Source organism: Pongo pygmaeus, chromosome 9 (genome assembly GCF_028885625.2).
Source record: "Pongo pygmaeus isolate AG05252 chromosome 9, NHGRI_mPonPyg2-v2.0_pri, whole genome shotgun sequence".
NCBI lineage: Eukaryota > Metazoa > Chordata > Mammalia > Primates > Hominidae > Pongo > Pongo pygmaeus.
This window is the reverse complement of record NC_072382.2, coordinates 132,029,946-132,049,357: the sequence shown is the minus strand read 5'-3', so window position 1 is coordinate 132,049,357 and position 19,412 is coordinate 132,029,946. Positions and strand designations below refer to the sequence as shown.

Here is a 19,412-nt window from a genome sequence, read left to right as displayed (position 1 = left end):
CCCACCCCAAGTCTTCATCCACTTCCCTAGACCTTAATATGAACATAGCTGGTTAGCATTATTTAATCTTGGGGAAGAAAAGCTTTATAGATGTGAAGGCTTCCAGGTACATTAAATAAGAAGAAATCCAAGCTCTGGCAGAGGTGATCTGAGGAGCATCTCTATACCCATGAGAAGACAGCAAAGAGACGACTTGGTTCCCCATAGTAGTGACCATGTTCCCAAATTCCCTTGGCCTCCTATAAACCTGCTCCAACCTGGGAATGTGCCAGGGACTCCTGTGTGGCTCCAGCCCTTACCACTCTCCAAGGTCACAGAAGTGAGGCCTGCTCCGTGTGTGCAGAGATGGACCGTTTTGGTCAAGTGTTCAGGAAATGCTTGTGGGACTTTAAGTGTCTGCCAGCCTCTCCAAGACACAGTGAGTTCCCCACTGTATGCCCAAAACACCCGGGGTGAGGGTCAGGGCACAGGAAGGCAGCCCGGCCAGCCCCCGGAACGCCACCTTCACAGCGGTGTCCAAATCTGAGGCCTCCAGGCCTGATGTACTCATGGAAACACAGGTGTTGGACGTCTATGCTTCACCAAGACGCACCATAAACCGTGTGGGCAGGGGCTTGTGGAGAGAGGTGGGCTGCCCAAAGCTGCCTTCTGAACCACACATCCATCCTGCCCTGCTGCCCGGCTGGCCCCGCTGAAACACAGTGTGCGCTCCCTGCTGCCCCCACCGCAGTGAGTCCCAGGGCGGACACTGAACCAGGCCCAAATCATCTTTCTTTACTCAACCCAAACTTACAAAATATTATTTTAAAAACTAAATCAGGCTGGGCGTGGTGGCTCATGCCTGTAATCTCAGCACTTTGGGAGGCCAAGGCGGGTGGATCAGCTGAGGTCAGGAGTTTGAGACCAGCCTGGCCAACATGGCGAAACCCTATCTCTAATAAAAATACAAAAATTAGCCAGGCGTGGTGGCGGGTGCCTGTAATCCCAGCTACTCGAAAGGCTGAGGTGAGAGAATCACTTGAACTGGGAAGGCATAGGTTGCATTGAGTCGAGATCACACCATTGCACTCCAGCCTGGGCAACAGAGCGAGACTCCATCTCAGAAAAGAAAAAAAACAACAACAAATTAAATGCCTTTTGTTTAAAATAAATACCCAACAAAATAGTTCAAGCTGTGAACCACTCATCCGTTTTTCAGAAGCCTTTGAATTAGAACAAAATGGAAATATATTTTCAGCTTAGGTCTTGCTACATGTCCCCAGGTCCCAGTGAAAATCCTTGTTACTGATGATGCAGGAATATTTCTGTCCCCCCACACACAGGTCCAGTTTGTGGGTCTTCTTTGGGACTGGAAAATCTGGGCACAGGGGCTGGCCCTGCAGAATCTCTCTCCAGCCCTTCCCCCTCAAGGCTCTAGTCCGAGGCCCGCCCCATCACCCCGGCCTCTGTTCCCTTTGCTTAAGCTTCCCACAAGGCCAAGCAGCCTTCAGCAGAATCGAACTGCTCAGCGAGGAAGACGAGGGTCACAGGCTGATCCTCCTGAATCAGAGGACGGAACATGTCGTTCTAGTGCCCACGGCCAAGACCTCAAGGAAACATGTTCTCCCTGCAGTCCACACTGCCCCAGGCAGAGGAGTAAGAGGAAGCAGATGGTTTGGCCCCTTAGAGAGGGAAATGCCAAGGAAAGAAAGGACGTGGGGAAGATTTTGAAATGCTGATGGAGCCAGGTTGGAGTCCTGCTAGCAAATGTCTGTTTTGGCCTTTTCCACGTGTGCCTAAGCCAGTGAGTTTATGACCTGGCGAGAGAGGTCCTGGCTCTAGCACCTAAAGCCCCAGGTGGAGCATGCACTGGCTGCAGGAGGCTATGTGGGTGGAGCCAGTGGCCCAGGTTCGCCCTTCTCTTCCCCTTGAGGAACCCTGAGCAGCAGGCTCTCTATCTGCACGGCCACAGCGTCCTCTCCTGTAACTGGGAATGACAGAACCCACTCCCGAGAACTGTGATGACGGTGAAGTAAGAAGTGAAGTGAGAGGATGCATCCACGCCGCCAGAGCCCCTGACACTTCTTTGACATACAGACTGGAGCAGTCACTCTTCCAGGGCCTCTCCAGCTCTCACATCCAGTGCAGGGGACAGGAAGAGGCCGCTTGGCATCCAACTTTGCAAGGTCAGGGGTACAGAGACAGGGTGGAGGCACAGTGGGGTCCCAGGCTGGACGGGCCTGTCCGTGCTCCCACATTACGACGGATTAAAATGCCTCGTGGGCATTTGGCGTAGGTCACCTTGAATTTTAGGTTCTTTCCAACCGTGAGGTTCCAATTCTGAAAGGATGTCCCTCAGGCAGCTGCTTTTCCTGGAAACAGGAGCTCCACTGAGCCTTGAAGGGTCATAAATGTCCTCGCACACACCCTAGAAGGCCCCAGACGGAGGCACCTTTCCTGTGCTCGGCTCAGGCTGGTCGGCCAGACCCCGTGACCTGACCCTGCCAGGAATGTGACCTGTCTGCCCGCCCAGACGTGCCCAGGACCTTGTTTCCCAAGTGTCTGCCTCACCTGGGGACCCGATGCCCCCAGCCTACAGCAGGTGCCCTTTCCGCAGTCACAGATGCCTGATTTGTTGAACTAACGAGCGGCTGCTTCTCTCATCCTTTCCCTTGGCTCATTCAAATAAGCTTGTTACCCATTCTTTTGCAACAGTCACATGTGTCAAACAGATCTCATTTTTTTCCTAGTTTATGCCTATACATTTCTTCTGTCCTATTTGTCTTCATTGGGATTTGGATGGGAATTGGATTATGAGCTGCAAAGAGGTGTCAGACACCCAGTGTATTCTGGGAGCTGTTCTCCGAACGTCCTTCTGCTTGGAGACCGAGATCTTCTCCACCCTTCCTGGGTGGGCCTGGTCCCTCGACCCCTCCCTCACACTGCGACCTCAGAGCTCTGTGGAAAAAGCACACAGGCTGAGGATGGAAGAATTTCCCTGTTGAGCTCTTTCCCTATTGAGTTAAACGAGACCATATGAAGTTCCAGAGGGTCTGGCGCAGAGACTGGGTTATTCTTGATCCAGGGGTGTGGGCAGAGGGAAACGGTGATAACCTCCAAGGTGAAAGCAGCGCGTGGGGGAGGGAGCCGGCAGCCAAGCCAAGGGCAAGGGAGAGCTAAGTTCCCATCCCAGGAAAACACACACATCCCTCCCGCTGGAAGGTGCTGAGACTATGGAATAAACAGACAATGGAGCTGAGTCCCACCCATGCCCGCAACCAGCTCTGGACAGTGGCTTTTTAGGAAACGATGGGAGTGAGTGGAAAGAGTAGAATGAACACACGGTCTCCGAGCTGCAGGCGCAGGACAGTGGAACTTGGGAGGAGACATTCCTCTGGAGGAGAAAAGGAGACAAACAGGAAGAGGATAGTCAAGCCCGCTGAAATCCTAAGAGGATCTCTTTATCAAAATATAGTGTCCTCGCTGTAGGCGTATCAGGTCACAGAAGCAATTAGTGTCATACACGCATCAGCTTGCAGGGCAGGGAACAGCCGGCGTGGGAAGGTGTCTACACACAGGCTTCTCCTTGGTGGCCAGCCAAGCCCTGGAGTAGAGCCAGGCTAGCCCCTCTGCAGGCACCTCCTGGCTGTGGGTTGCACCTGTGCCCCCTACACCCCTAAAGGGATGCCCATCCTGACGTCTTCCCCCATTGTCAACGCTGTACTGGTCATCTCATGGGACAGCAGCTTGAACCATCTTCTAGGCAGTCCCAAGATATGAAACCAGGGGAGAAATACTCCCATTCCTTCTTTGGGCTTTAGTCTCATCATTCTTAGTGGTGTTTCCGGCCTTTCCAAGTTCCGTTCCTGATTGTCACCCTGAGGAATGGCCCGGTGGCCTGGCCTGAGATAGCTGTTGTCCTCACCTCCTTCAGCCAACACTCTACTCCCTTCCCTGTCCCCATCAACCATCCTCACTGAGCAAATTGAGGTGGCATCATGGCTAATGAAAATCGTCTTCCGTCTGGCTGAGTGGACTCCGGGAACCCAAGAAGCAATGCCATCGAGGGTGGCAATGCAGATGGAAGACAAGTGCATGACCAGCCTAGAACAAACCCCTAGCCTGGTAAATAGGTCTTCTGGCATGAACATTTCACAGCCCGAAAGTCTCTAGAAGGTTGTCAGGATTCCCAAAAAAAAGAGGACTCACTGGAGGACAGTTCCCAAATGCTGATCCACACATATTTGTTGCTGAGACAGTTTCAAGTGTTTGCACAAAGATCAAAGCATTTAAAATACTTTTTTTTTCTTTTTTGAGACAGTGTCTCACCGTTTGCCTAGGCTGGAGTGCAGGAGTGGCGCAATCTCAGCTCCCTGCAGCCTCAACCTCCTGGGTTCAGGTGATTCTCCCACCTCAGTCTCCCAAGTGGCTGGGATTACAGGCGCCCACCACCATGCCTGGCTAAATTTTTGCATTTTTACCAGACAGGTAAAAATGTCTATGTTGCCCAGGTCTGGTCTCGAACTTCTAGACTCAAACAATCCACCCACCTCAGCCTCCCAGAGTGCTGGTATTACAGGCATGAGCCACCACGCCTGGCAATACCAGACTGTCTTTTATACCAACAGTATGACCTACCTGCAGTTAGCATGTTAAAATCTCCTTTATGAAATGCTGGTGACAGTATGTTACTGATATATAGTTACACGGTATGGATGTGTATGATAGAGCACAGTGCTGATATGTATATGACAGATAGATGTATATATGTGTGATATATATGGATATGATAGAGCACAGTGCTGGCTCTGGAGCCAGATCACTGACATTCAATACCATATTTCCTGAGTGTGGGGCCTTTGGGCAGGTTATTCAGATTTTTGGTGCCTTGGTGTTCTATCTATAAAGTGGGAAAGACCATGGGGCTGCTGTGAGGTTGAAATGAAATACGACTCAGAAAGCCCTTAGAGCACTCAGGAGGCAATCTTCATAAACGCTGGATGTGCTGCACCATGTTTCTCCTTTCAGCTCACTGCTCCAAGAAATGCAAGTATCTGAGAATCACTAGCTGAAGATCCAGTTTTCCTCACCTGTGATTGCAGGTGAGCAACACACACAAATACACACATGGACGCACACGCATGCACACACACCACACACATGCACATACACTATGCACACACACACCCCTAACGTGCAGTTGCAGGTGGGCAACACATGCACGCATGCACACACACCACACATACATGCACACGCACACAAGCACGCATGCACACACACCACACATACACACATGCACACACACACATGCACACATGCACACACACCACACATACATGCATACACACACACGCACACATGCACACACTACACATACATGCACACACTACACATACATGCACACACACCACACATGCATGCACACACCCCACACATACACCACACATACACGCATGCACACACCACATACATGCACACATGCACACACCACACATACATGCACACACCACACACATGCACACACCACATACATGCACACACCACACATACACACATGCACACACCACACATACACCACACATACACCACACATACATGCACACACACCACACACACCACACATACATGCACACACCACACACATACATGCACAACTACACATACACATATGCCCACACACCACACATACATGCACACACCACACATACATGCACACACACATACATGCCACACACCACACACATGCACGCACACACATGCACGCATGCACACACACCACATACACACACGCATGCACACACCACACATACACGCATGCACACACACATGCACGCATGCACACACACCACATACACACATGCACACACCACATACACACATGCACACACACCACACACATGAACACACACCACACACACATACACACCACATACACCACACACCACACACACGCACACACACGACACATACATGCACACACCACACATACACCACATACATGCACACACACCACACACACATGCACACACACCACACACATCCACACACACCACATACATGCACACACCACACATATGCACACACACCACACATTTGCACACACATGCACACACCACATATACACACATGCACACACACCACACACACATGCACACACACACCACACACATGCACACACACCACACATACATGAACACACACCACACATTTGCACACACACAACACATATGCACACACCACACATACACACATGCACACACACCACATACACATATGCACACACACCACACATACACACGCACACATACACGCATGCACACACACCACACATACACACATGCACACCACACATACACGCACCACACATACACACATGCACACACCACACATACACATATGCACACACACCACACATACATGCACACACCACACATGCACACACCACATACATGCATACACACCACACATACATGCATACACACACCACACATACACCACACATACATGCACACACCACACATGCACACACACCACACATACATGCACACACACCACACATACATGCACACACACCACACATACATGCACTACACATACACACATGCCCACACACCATACATCCACACACACCACACACACATGCACACACACCACACATACATGCACACACCACACATACACACATGCACGCACACGCACGCATGCACACACCACACATGCACACACACCACACATGCACACACATGCATGCACACACACCACACACACATGCACACACCACACATACACACATGCACACACACCACACATACATGCACACACCACACACATGCACACACGCACCACACATACATGCACACACCACACATACAGACACACCACATACATGCACACACCACACACACATGCACACACACCACACATACATGCACACACCACACATACACACGCACACACCACACATACACATGCACCACACATACACACCACACATACATGCACACACCACACACATGCACACACACCACACATGCACACACACCACACACTCATGCACACACCACACATACATGCACACACACACCACATACATGCACACACCACACATGCGCGCACACACCACACATACATGCACACACACCACACATATATGCACACACACCCCACATATACACACATGCACACACCACACATACATGCCTACACATCCCACACATACACACATGCACACCCCACACACACACATGCACACACCACACATTTGCACACACACACGTATGCACATACCACACATACATGCACACACACCACACATACATGCACACACATGCGCGCATGCACACACACCACATACACGCATACATGCATGCACACACACGTGCACACACACGCCCACAACCATATACACACATACACACATACATGCACACACATACACACACGCCTCAAACCTGCAAAACTGATAAAAAGTGAAAAGCAATGTTTGGTCACAGGCACCTGACTTTGGGTCTGTAGGCCCCTCAGGTGCTCCTGGGGAGGGAGAGGGCGTCTGGTGTAGCAGCCAGGTCATGTTCTTGTGGCACATTCTAATCCGTCTATTCCAGGACTGCACAATCCCCAACACACACACGCACGCGCACACCCCTACACACCCCTCTGCCCCCAGAATACCTGCGTACATGTGTATAGACAGACATGCCCACGTGTGGTAAATGGCCCGGCACAGTTGTCTCTGGGGCCAGTTGTGTCTCATGGGATAAAGTTCCACTTAGAGATGGCACCCACCTCGGCGCACGGGTCACCACTCTGTCCTCCTCAATCTCAAAAGCCATCTTTAGAGCCTGCCCTGAGAATGTGTCCTCCAGGGCCCAATGCCAGAGAGCCAGCAGGTCCTGGCTACAGATTAGAGGTGGGGGCACTAAAGGGGCTGAAGGGCTGGCCAGGAAAGGCTTCAGGCTGGGGGCCTCTTCGATGCTCACCCTGAGCCAGGCACCGATTTCACTACCTGAAAGGTGACTGGGAAGCAGCAGAAGGCAGCCGCCAAGAACACACGGCCCCAGCCACCCCGCCCCACTCGTGAGCGCCCACGCCCGTGAACGGCGCAACATCGCCACCGTGTGGCCGTCGACCTAAACAACAGCTTCTCAGCCCCTGGGGTCCGTAGCTCTAGGTCTCTGGAGACCTCCAAACTGGGCCCAGGATTTTAAACTTTCCTTTTCCATAAAGTCCTTCCTAATCCAAATTTCACTATGATTCCTGCAGACTCTAGGTCTGAGTAGGACTCGCCATGGCTGCAATAAGCAGGACTCGGGTTAAACTTTCATTAAATTTACATGGTTGTGATTCGTAGCTAAAACAATGGCGATTCAAGGTAGTTTTTTAGGGGGATCAGAGAGTTGGATCATCTTGAGATCTCAGCAACGAAAACAGCTAGTCAGTAGAGGAAAACCTCTGCGGGGCTGCACTGAGCTTGTGGGAGCGCAGCAGCAGCCCTGCACTCTTCCCCTATGAGGCCAGCCTGCTGTGCAGGGGACCTGTGCACGGGGGCCCTCAGCCTGGCCCTCCCACCTCCTCCTCTAACCCTTCAGACCTCTGCTGTGGCCTTCACCTGGGTGAAGGAAAGCCTGGTCAGCACAGACCTACGCAGGCCTCTGGCCTCTCCCAGCCGCTGCAGGTCTAGACTGCCATCCTCAGCAAGGAGGAATGGCTATAGCCTGCTGGCATTCCCACCCTGTCAGCTCAGGCTCTTGGACCAGAGACTTCTGCCTTCGTGAGAGCTATCAGCACGAGGCCTGAGTGATGTGTCTGGCCTCTGGCGAGTTAGGGAGTCTCAGCCTGATCTTCTGATCCAGCCAGAAGTTACACAGGATTTGGCCCCATAATCTTTTTAAAGGCATTGACACTTGATTGATTTTCCAGGGATCAAATGCTTCTCGACATTCAGGCAGGCTTCCAGGATCCCCCAAGGACCAAGGGTGTCATGCAAACTGCGGCTCTGGGCATCTGGTGGAGCACTTGGTGATGCTGCTGCTCCATGGCACTTGGAATGGCATGACCCACTGCTAAAACGGTGTTCTCCAACCTCACGGGGACGCTTCTTAGAGCACAGGCCACTGGCCCCACCCAGCGGGCCCCCCGGTTTCTGTTCAGGAGGTCTGGATGAAGCATGAGACTCTGCACCTATGAGTCCCAGGAGATCTCGATATTCCTGCCCAGGGACCTCCCGAGAGAAACACTGCCACAGATGACATGCCTTGTCCCACTCAGACCTCCCACAGAGAGTCCTGGAAAGGGTGGGATGACCCTGAAGGCTAGCCATCCGTGTTTTCACGTGCTCCCCGGGTGGGGATCTGACCTGGGGGAGTGAGCAGTCCAGAACACTGTCAAGCCACAGTGGAGCTGAGGGTGGCGCAGTGGCATGGGCTGGGCTGGCCTCCCTGAATCCCCCTGCATGGGTGACCATGTCTACACCCGGCCAAGCCCCGGCTGCCAAGGCTCACGCACACTTAGGAACCAGACCACACACAGGCCTCGTGAAACCTCTCCATTTAACGTAGACCATTCCCTCAGCACCTGTACTGGGCACTTCTGTCCGACGCGCTCAGGAGGGAATGACCACGTCAGGGCAGAAAAGGAATGACATTTACAATACGCACAGGAGTCCTTCAGCATCATCCTCATTCGACTTCCCACACCTTGGTTAGAACAGATGTTCTTTCCCTCCCCAGGGAGGAAAATGTGACAGATTCTCGCACAGGTTCCAGGCAACACTCCCTCCCTCAAAATGGTAAAACACTCAGGCTAAAATGAAAGAGGCACTGCAAACCCCACCTCCCCCGAGAAGCCTTGCAGGGTTGCTCCAATCAGACTATATTTCCTCCTTTTTGTTTCCATAACTCATGGCAGGCAAAAAACCATTCATTGAACAAACACACATCAGCATGTTCTAGGACAAGCCTGAGCTGGGGACATAGCGGTGAGCCAAGGCTACCTTCTGCCCTGCTGACACTGGCCATGCCATTTCTCTCCCCAGGTCCTCTTCCCTGTCCAAAGCTCATGTGGCACATCAGCATACAAGAAGCCCTTAAATGTTCCCCCAAAAGCTCCCTAACCCTTCCCCAGATCGTTGACATTGTCCCCTTCAGGCCACCAAGCAAGAAGAGAGGGAATATTTTTAATTAATAAGTAAAAATCAAGAGAGGCTGGGGGTGGTGGCTCAGCATGATCCCAAGGCGGGAAGATGACTTGAGCCCAGGAGTTCAAGACCAGCCTGGGAAACATAGTGAGACCCTGTCTCTACCAAAAAAAAAAAAAAAAAAAAAAACAAAACAAAACTTAGCCGGGTGTGGTGGTGGGCACCTCTAGTCCCAGCTGCTCAGGAGGCTGAGACAGGAGGATAGCTTGAGCCCAGGAGACTGAGGCTGCAATGAACTGTGGTCATGTCACTGCATTCCAGCCTGGGTGACAGAGCAAGACCCTGACTCAAAAAAAAAAAAAAGAAAAAGAAAAAATCAAGAGGGATGGCACGGGAGGTGTGGGTGCCCTTGAGCCAGGCAGCACCCCTCCTCCAAGGCCTTGGGACCCATCTGCTCAGCCTTCACTGGACAGCCAGCCAAGTATTCATGCACAGCCTCACATCTGTCCCTGTGAGTGTGTGCGCTCACATGACCAGCTCCCCACCAAACACGAAGCCACGCTTCCGCCCATCGTCCTCTGACAAAGTTCCTCCCTCTCCTAGGTTGGACCCAAGCCTGGGCACCAGTGCACCCCCTCTCCACCATCCCCACACGTTCGTCTCCCCGCCTCGCCAACCCGCATTTCCCTCCTACCAGGGCACCAGGCCCCTGGTCTTGGAAGCTACAGGTCAGAGCAAAACCAGCCCGTTGCTGGCCTAGAGAAAGCAGCGGCACTGCGGGCCCCACCCAGCCTGACTCCGGGGTCTGTGCTGAGGGGAATGTACGTCCAATTTCTTGCAAATCGAGTAGGAAAAAGGAGGAAGGAGGGCGCAACTCCAGTAGGAAAAGAAACTTACTTAAAAAGAAATAAAATGTTTTACTCATTTACACAAATACACACACTGAAGTCCACCCTGGGAGCTGGTAAAACAATTTCAATCTCAGACCCGTCTGTTTTCCAGGGTCCTCTGAGCCTGGGCTTCCTGAAGAGCATGGCCCAAGGGCCCCACAGCCCAGATCCGGCAGCCCCACCACCTTCACTGAGGCGGCCCCGAAGCTCCGTTCCCGCTGCTCCTTAGAGACAGGGGAGGCAGATACGCAGAAACGCGCCTCGGCCCAGCTTGGGGCTGGCGGGAGAGGCTGTGTCTTCAAACCTTTGCCCTCAGTTGGATCAGTAGAACCACCAGTGTCCTCCTCTTCTACCTCCCAGCTCCACTTTGGAGGCTGAGGAAGCGAGAGGTTTTCTAGGCAGATTTGGAGCCCTGGAGATTGAGTTCACAGTGTATGTTCTGGGGGAGCTGGTGCAGTCAGCGGTCCAGTCTCCAGCCTGCAGGCATGCACACTGGGGTGGACGGTGGGTGGCCCCGCAGGTGTACACATTTGGGTGGCCCCGGCCCCTATACCCCAGTTTTCTCTTTGATCCAGTCCCGAAACAGAGGGAGCCTTGTGTACACGCCTGGCTTGTTCCTCTGAGCGCAGCCGTCTCCCCAGCTCACCACACCGGCCTGGAAGATCCGCCCATCCGCCTCCACGCTGGACAGGGGTCCCCCGGAATCACCCTGGGCGGAGACAAGCCCTGCCGTGAGTCCCCAGTCCCGCCTCTCCCGGGGCCCACCTGCCGCCCTCCTGCCCCGGGGGGCACCTGGCAGGAGTCCACGCCGCCGCTGAGGAAGCCCACGCACATCATGCGCGGCGTGATCTGCTGCGGCAGGAGGTTCTCGCAGGTGGTCTGGTTGATGACGCGGATCTCACCCTTTTGCAGGATCAGCGCGCCAGTGCCTGGGGAGAGGGCAGGACGGGGCTGGGAGCCGGGCTGCTTCAGGGGCAGCGTCATTCGAGATGCTCCCCACGGGTCATTGGACTAGAAAACTCTGGAACAGCCCAGATGCCCGGGGCTGACAAACGGGTAATCCGCGTCTACTCAGTGGGCTCTGGCAATAGCAGCCACCTAGAGGAAGCAGGGGCATGCTGAGATCTGCCAGGCGAGTCGAGAGGGAACAGACGCCGTGGCAAGCAGGGGTGAGGGAACAAGAAGCAGAGAGGCGGAGGGAAGGCGCCGCAAACGCCCGCGGGGTTCTGTGCGGGCATTAGAGCTGTAAGTCCTGTTCGTTTCTTTCCTCTCCAAAGACTACAAATGTTCAGCATATGCTATAGGGTGGATTTTTTCAATCTAGCATTTGCCGACTAACGGCCTGCTTCCCTTCATACCCACCCCCTCACGTGCCTTAAGCACCACTGGGCTTAAGGTGTTGCTATCTTCATTATGCGGATGCACAAACAGGATCAGAGTTTAAGCAGCTCGCTCAAGGTCACTCAGGTAGTTAGGGGCAAAGCCAGCCTTCCATCCTGAGCCCGGGCTGCAAATCCCATGCCCCTTTTACTAAAGGCCTCCATTCCGCCCTGGACAGCCTCATTCTGCCAGGCAGAGGGAGACTGGGCAGCCCCCCGCCCCGAGACGGGACGCGCAGAGGAAACACGGCCTTGGAGGAAGGCCCCAGGCCCTCTGCGGAGCCCTGGGTCAGCCCGAAGCTTACCTGCATACTGGGTGTGTCCCCAGCCCGTGACCCAGATAGCCTTGCCGGCAGGGAAGACATGGGAGGCGTCCGGCAGGCAGATGGGCCGCACCATGGAGCTGTACTCCGCCGGTTTCTCCAGCTCCAGCAGCGCGATGTCATAGTCGAAGGTGAAGTCGTTGAAGAAGGGGTGGGAGATGATGCGCTTGAGCCGGCGCTCCTGCACCCCGGGGGCGCTGCGCTGGCTCTGGTCGTGCAAGCCCAGGAACGCCGTCCACTGCGTGGGGTCTGAGTACCTGGTAGGAAGAGCTGCTATGAGACTGCGCGGTCACTCGGGTCTGTGCACGCGGCCCCGCAGCCCCGCAGCCCCGCGCGTTCCCAGAGGATTCCGCATGGATGAGGCACAGCTGCTGCTAACAGAAGACGATAGGGCCGGCTCTTACTTGGTCTTGACCCTAAGCTGGAAACTACTAAGTGCCTCCAGCTGCAGTATGAAATCCCTCTTGAACTCTTTACCCCTCTCCGTGAATATATTTTTAATCTGATGACCAAAAATTAGTTATCTTATGAATCTGATCTTTCACAAGAGGAATAACAGAAAAATCAATCCAAATAATTTATTTTATTTATTTATTTATTTGTTTTTTGAGACGGAGTCTTGCTCTGTCACCCAGACTGGAGTGCGGTGGTGGCATGATCTCGGCTCACTGCAATCTCCACCTCCCAAGTTCAAGCGATTATCCTGCCTCAGCCTCTTGAGTAGCTGGGATTACAAGTGCGCACCACCACACCCAGCTAATTTTTGTATTTTTAGTAGAGACGGGATTTCACCATGTTGGTCAGGCTGGTCTCGAACTCTTGACCTTGTGATCCGCCCACCTCGGCCTCCCAAAGCACTGGGATTACAGGTGTGAGCCACCACGCCCAGCCCAAATAAATTTTTAATGCAGTGCTATTATAACCTAAGACCAAAATGAATTGAAAAATGTGTTGTATCTAAGTTTGTTGCTGGCTATGGAACAGGTTTAGTGATTCAGAAGCTGTTCCACGTGCACTGCAGAGCCGGAGCCCACCCCACCGAGGGGAAAGGGAGGCACAGATGTGGAATGAGATCAGAGGTATCAGGAAAGGCTCATGATTTTTATTTTATTATTATTTTTTGAGACGGAGTCTCACTCTGTCACCCAGGCTGGAGTACAGAGGTGTGATCTCAGTTCACTGTAACCTGCACCTACCAAGTTCAAGAGATTCTCCTGCCTCAGCCTCCCGAGTAGCTAGGACTACAGGCATTTGCAGCCACACCTGGCTAATTTTTGTATTTTTAGTGGAAACGGGGTTTCGCCATGTTGGCCAAGCTGGTCTCAAACTCCTGACCTCAAACGACCGGCCCACCTTGGCCTCCCAAAGTGCTGGAGTTACAAGCATAAGCCACCGTGCCCGCTGGCACACAATTCTTAAAAACTGGCCTAAAACCAATGCTGTCTCCAGCAGCACCCAGAACTTAAGTGTCTAAATATCCTTCTCTATTGAAAGGAACCAGGGCCTCTTGGAAAAACAGCTGATTTCAGATCTGGGGCTTAATGGAAAGCATAAAGCAACCTGGAACATTTTGTTTCTGCAGGAAGCAATCGAGCACTCAAACACCAATGTGGCCTGACAAAGCTGGCTAAAGTTAGAACAATAAGAACCCCGAAATAAATGGTGACAGGATTACACTACTACACAGGCAGAATAATAAAAAAAGGTGGGGTAATCCATCAGTCCACCCTGAGTCTAAAAAGTAATTTCAAAAGAATTTATAAAGGGAAAAGGAAAGCTATTCTTTACAGAGAAAAAGCAGCCCCTGGCTGGGCGTGGTGACTCACTCCTGTAATCCAAGCACTTTGGGAGGCCAAGGTGGGTGGATCACCTGAGGTTAGGAGTTCAAGACCAGCCTGGCCAGCATGGTGAAACCCCACCTCTACCAAAAACACAAAAATTAGCCGGGTGTGGTGGCCGGTGCCTGTAATCCCAGCTACTCGGGAGGCTGAGGCAGGAGAATTGCTTGAACCCAGGAGGCAGAGGTTGCAGTGAGCCAAGATCGCACCACTGAACTCCAGCCTGGGCAACGTAGTGAGACCCCACCTCAGAAAAAAAAAAAGAAAAGAGAAGAGAAAGAGAAAGAAAGAAAGAGTGAGCAGCCCCAAATGCTGAAGAAATGGTACAATAAGGAACCACATTCGCACCTGCCACAGTAATAATCAACACATGTGAGAATAACCAGCGGACGCTGAGACGCCGGGTAAAATACAGCTGGAGAAGGAGACACTCACGCTGATTCAAAGAATCACCTGCGATGTATTCACGACCAATGGGGAAGCCCCTTTATGATGGCGAAACCTGCTGGGCGGCCAAGCCAGGTGCTCAGGCTCCTCTCCCCACCAGCCCCCTTCACAGGGGATCCTGCTCTCCCCGAGTAGGGTACAGCACCGCCCGCGTGCTGCTTCCAAACTCAGCCATGAAAACACAGTCGGGAAAACCCAAATTGAGAGGCATCCTGTAAGATAACTGGCCTGAACTTTTCAAAAATGTCAATGCCATAAAAAAACAAAAAATAAAAGTCGTAGAGAAACTGTTCTTGATTCAAATAAGATTAAAGAAACCTAATGACTAAATACAAGGCATGACCCTTGACTGCATCCTAGGACTTTTTTTAAAAAGCTCCAAAGAAGGCCAGGCATGGTGGCTCACGCCTGTAATCCCAGCACTTTGGGAGCCCCAGGCGAGAGGATCATAAGGTTGGGAGTTTGAGACCAGCCTGGCCAACATGGTGAAACCCCATCTCTACTAAAAATACAAAAATTAGCCAGGTGTGGTGGCAGGGGCCTGCAATCCCAGCTACTCAGGAGACTGAGGCAAGAGAATCACCTGAACCTGGGAGGTGGAGGTTGCAGTGAGCTTAGATTGCGCCACTGCACTCCAGACTAGGCGATAGAGTGCGTCTCAAAAAAAAAAAAAAAACCTCTAAAGAAGAACATGATGGGCATCATTGGAGGACATTTATGACGCGTACGTCAGCTCGCAGCACAAAGCAATGCCGCTATTTCTCAGTGTGGGACAGCGTCCTTGTTCTTGGAGACACAGGCCGAGGCACCTGGTGGGAAGCCTCACAATGGCTGCCCCCAGTTGGGAAATGGTTCTGAAAAATACATGCGGGTGCAAACAGACAGAAAGCAAATATGATTAACTCAATCACTGAATGTAGATCAAAGGTATAAGAGTGTTCACTGTATGGCTGGGTGCGGTGGCTCACGCCTGTAATCCCAGCACTTTGGGAGGCCGAGGTGGGGAATCACGAGGTCAGGAGTTCGAGACCAGCCTGGCCAGTATGGTGAAACCCCATCTCCACTAAAAATAGAAAAATTTAGCCGGGCGTGGTGGCGCACAGCTGTAGTCCCAGCTACTCCAGAGGCTGAGGCAGGAGAATTGCTTGAAGCCGGGAGGCAGAGGTTGCAGTGAGCTGAGATTACGCTGCTGCACTCCAGCCTGGGGACAGAGCAAGACTCTGTCTCAAAAAAAAAAAAAGTGTTCACTGTACTAGTCCTTTTTTTCGTTCATTGTATTTACAACATTTTTGTATGTTTGAAAAATTTCAAAATAAAACATTGGAAAAATACATATTTAAAAATAGAAAATGTGTGTGACAAGAGAAAGGCATGAAGACCCGCTTCATTTTCCCTCACCTCTCAGGAGAGTCAAAAGGTTACTGAACCGCCCAGCCAGGGCACCTCCCCGACCCCGGAGCACCAAACCGAGCCTCTGCCTCCACATCTCTCCCCGTGCCCGTCCGAGCCCTGGTCCACTCTCACTGCCCCAGCGTCCATCACCTTCTGGCCTTTCTTTTTTTTTGAGATGGAGTCTTACTCTGTTGCCCAGGCTGGAGTGTAGTGGCGTGATCTTGGTTCACCACAACCTCCGCCTCCCAGGCTCAAGTGATCCTCCTGCCTCAGCCGCCCCCAAGTAGCTGGGAGTGCAGGTGCATGCCACCATGCTCGACTCATTTTTGTATTTTTAGTAGAAATGGGGTTCCACCATGTTGGTCAGGCTGGTCTCAAACTCCTGACCTCAGGTGATCCGCCTGCTTCGGCTTCCCAAGGTGCTGGGATTACAGGCATGAGCCACCGCGCCAGGCCCCCTTCTGGCCTTTCTTACAGCCACCTCCCCACGGAATGGCACACCTAGGCCAAAGCTCAGTTTTCCAACCTGGGCTATGCCCAATCTCGCTTCACTGTAATCTGTTGCCACCAGAAAATGACTTCCCAAAAGCTGCTTTTGTGAGATCCTTTTCGTCCCATTCCACAGCCTAAAAGGATTCCCAAGAGTTGCCAGGTGAGGTCTTGTGACCCATCCAGGCCTTCTGCGTTCACCGTTAATCGACCTGACCTTTCTAACAGTTTCCCAGCCTGCTCACATCCAGCCACGTACTCAGCCCCCATCAACTCATTCGCTCAACAATCCCTGGGCATCTGTGATGCGATCTATGACCCAGCCTTCAGGTTCCCAGTGTACATGGGGAGAGATATGAAAACCACCAATTACAGCGTGACAAGAAGGTCCCACAGAGGACTGGGTAGAAAGCTGTGGAAGAGGATGGGCTGGGAGTCCGGAAACGAAGTGAGTTATGAACCAAGCCTCGATATCACATAGGCTTGGCCACCTGCGGCCTGAAGGGGTGGAGAATGCCGCATGTTTAAAGAGAACAAAGGTGGCTGGGCGTGGTGGCTCACACCTGTAATCCCAGCACTTTCGGAGGCCGAGGCAGGCGGATCACCTGCGGTCAGGAGTTCAAGACCAGCCTGGCTAACATGGTGAAACTCCGTTTCTACTAAAAGTACAAAAAATTAGCTGGGCGTGGTGGCACATGCCTGTAATCCCAGCCACTCGGGAGGGTGAGGCAGGAGAATCGCTTGAACCCCGGAGGCAGAGGTTGCAGTGAGCTGAGATCGCGCCTTTGCACTCCAGCTTGGGCAACAAAAGTGAAACTTGGTCTCAAAAAAAAAAAAAAAAAGAGCAAAGGCATGTTCAGGAAGCCCTCACATTGAGCATGGGGAAGGCGTGAGGACTGCACTGGAGACTGAGGCTGGACAGACGGGCAGGGGCCAGATAACGTGGCCATGTCGGTCATGAAGGAGTTCCTGCTTTATACTGCAAGCCGTGACAGGTGTTGAAGCAAGAGATTGGGGTGACCAGATTTTGGGAAGACCACTCTGGGCTCGAGTGGTGCAGACCAGAGTCCTGAGAGGGAAGGAAGTAGATGGGGAGGGTGCTGCAGCTGCCCAGGATACAGTGAGCTAGGACGAGCAAGGTGGTGGCAGTGCAAATAGAGAGTAGAGATGTTTCAGGAACACCCAGGAGGCGAGCATGTAGCTGAAAGGGTCTCATGGGACGGGGGAGAGGGGAGAGCCATCCTTGTCCCTCTAGCTCAATTCCCCGTGACCCCAGCACTCAGCATGGACATCCCCATCGGCTCTTTGCCCTGTGCCTGCAGGTTTCCACCTCCCTCCTCCAAGCCCGCCCTGTTCACCCGGCGACCTCAGCTCCAGACCCCGCTTTCATGAAGCCCTGTCTGCAAACCCAGCCAATTGGTAAGTCTGACAGTTTTTGATTCTATCAGCAGACTCAGCCTCTAATGTTTAAGGCATGCACGTCTACCAGCAGCTGAGAGACTGGTTGTGAAGATGCAGCCACTGATATCCCCCATGGTGACCCCAGGGGCTGGAGGGCAGTTGGAAATCGTTAGTGCTCAGGTAGAACTTCTGATGTCCCAAGCACTCTTCTCGATGCTGACACAGTAAGTTATTTTATCTCCGAAACAGCCCTGCGAGGTAGGGTCACCCTTTTTAGGATGAGGACTCAGGCACAGAGAGGGCAACTTGCCAAAGTTCATATAGCTAATACGCTGTAGGCCACAATTGGAACCTAGGCAGCCTGTGCATTTAACCGCAACGTGATGCCACCTCCCGGCAGTGCCCGATGAATGCATGATGACTTAGCCATGTGCTCAGGGCCCCTTGACACCAGGCCCCTGCACACCTCACACCTCCCTGCCTCTGCACACGACACTCCCTTTGTCTGGAAGGTCTGAGCCACCTGGTCCAGCTGACAAATACCCTCACCTTCAACCCTCAGTTCAGACACCCATGTTGAGTGTTCCCAATAGGCGCCCTCCCCAGTCTCTCAGGCATATGGGTTTAGAATTCTAAACTCCACATGCTGGGCCCGAGGGAGCCTGGACACAGCCCTGGCACAGCACTTACTGCACGTGTGTGTCATGTCTTGTCCCTGCCCTTACAAGTCTGTGACCCACAATCTTCAGGGAGCAAGTCCTATTCATGTTGGTCTCTCTAGTGTCAATAGTAACCATGGGTGTTGAATATTAATTGCACTACTCGTTGGCAGAAGCAGGACTGATGATCAACACACGATGAAGGAAAAGGAAATGAGAAAGAAAGCAATGAAGCAAAGTAAAAGAGGAAGCAGTGCAGGACGGCAGGGGAGTTCTTAGTATGCACGCAGCCATTTCCTAGCTCCACCTGCTGACTGGGCCTGGACATGACACCATGGGGACAATGAACACACTAAGAAACCAGACCTTGGTTTCTAAATACCATCCCCAGTAAAGGACTCCTTGGAGAAATGACTGGTCCTAGGGCTGGGCTGGGGAAACACAAGATGAGCCTATTGTACCTGGTAGTGCCAGAAAGCA

General features: G+C 52.5%; 1 protein-coding gene across 2 annotated transcripts in view; it reads right to left on the bottom strand.

Annotated features, from left to right (window-relative positions):
• Positions 1–11,011: 11,011 nt before the first annotated feature.
• ST14 (ST14 transmembrane serine protease matriptase) overlaps positions 11,012–19,412 on the bottom strand; it is a 50,866-nt gene continuing 42,465 nt past the window's right edge. The window contains exons 17-19 of one of the 2 annotated variants that reach the window (XM_054440489.2): positions 12,689–12,963; positions 11,797–11,933; positions 11,012–11,713 (exon numbers count right to left, since the gene is read on the bottom strand). In XM_054440489.2, coding sequence (XP_054296464.2) covers positions 11,552–11,713; positions 11,797–11,933; positions 12,689–12,963 — 574 coding nt within the window. In that variant the 3' untranslated portion in view covers positions 11,012–11,551. The other variant, XM_054440490.2, reaches the window with a different exon arrangement.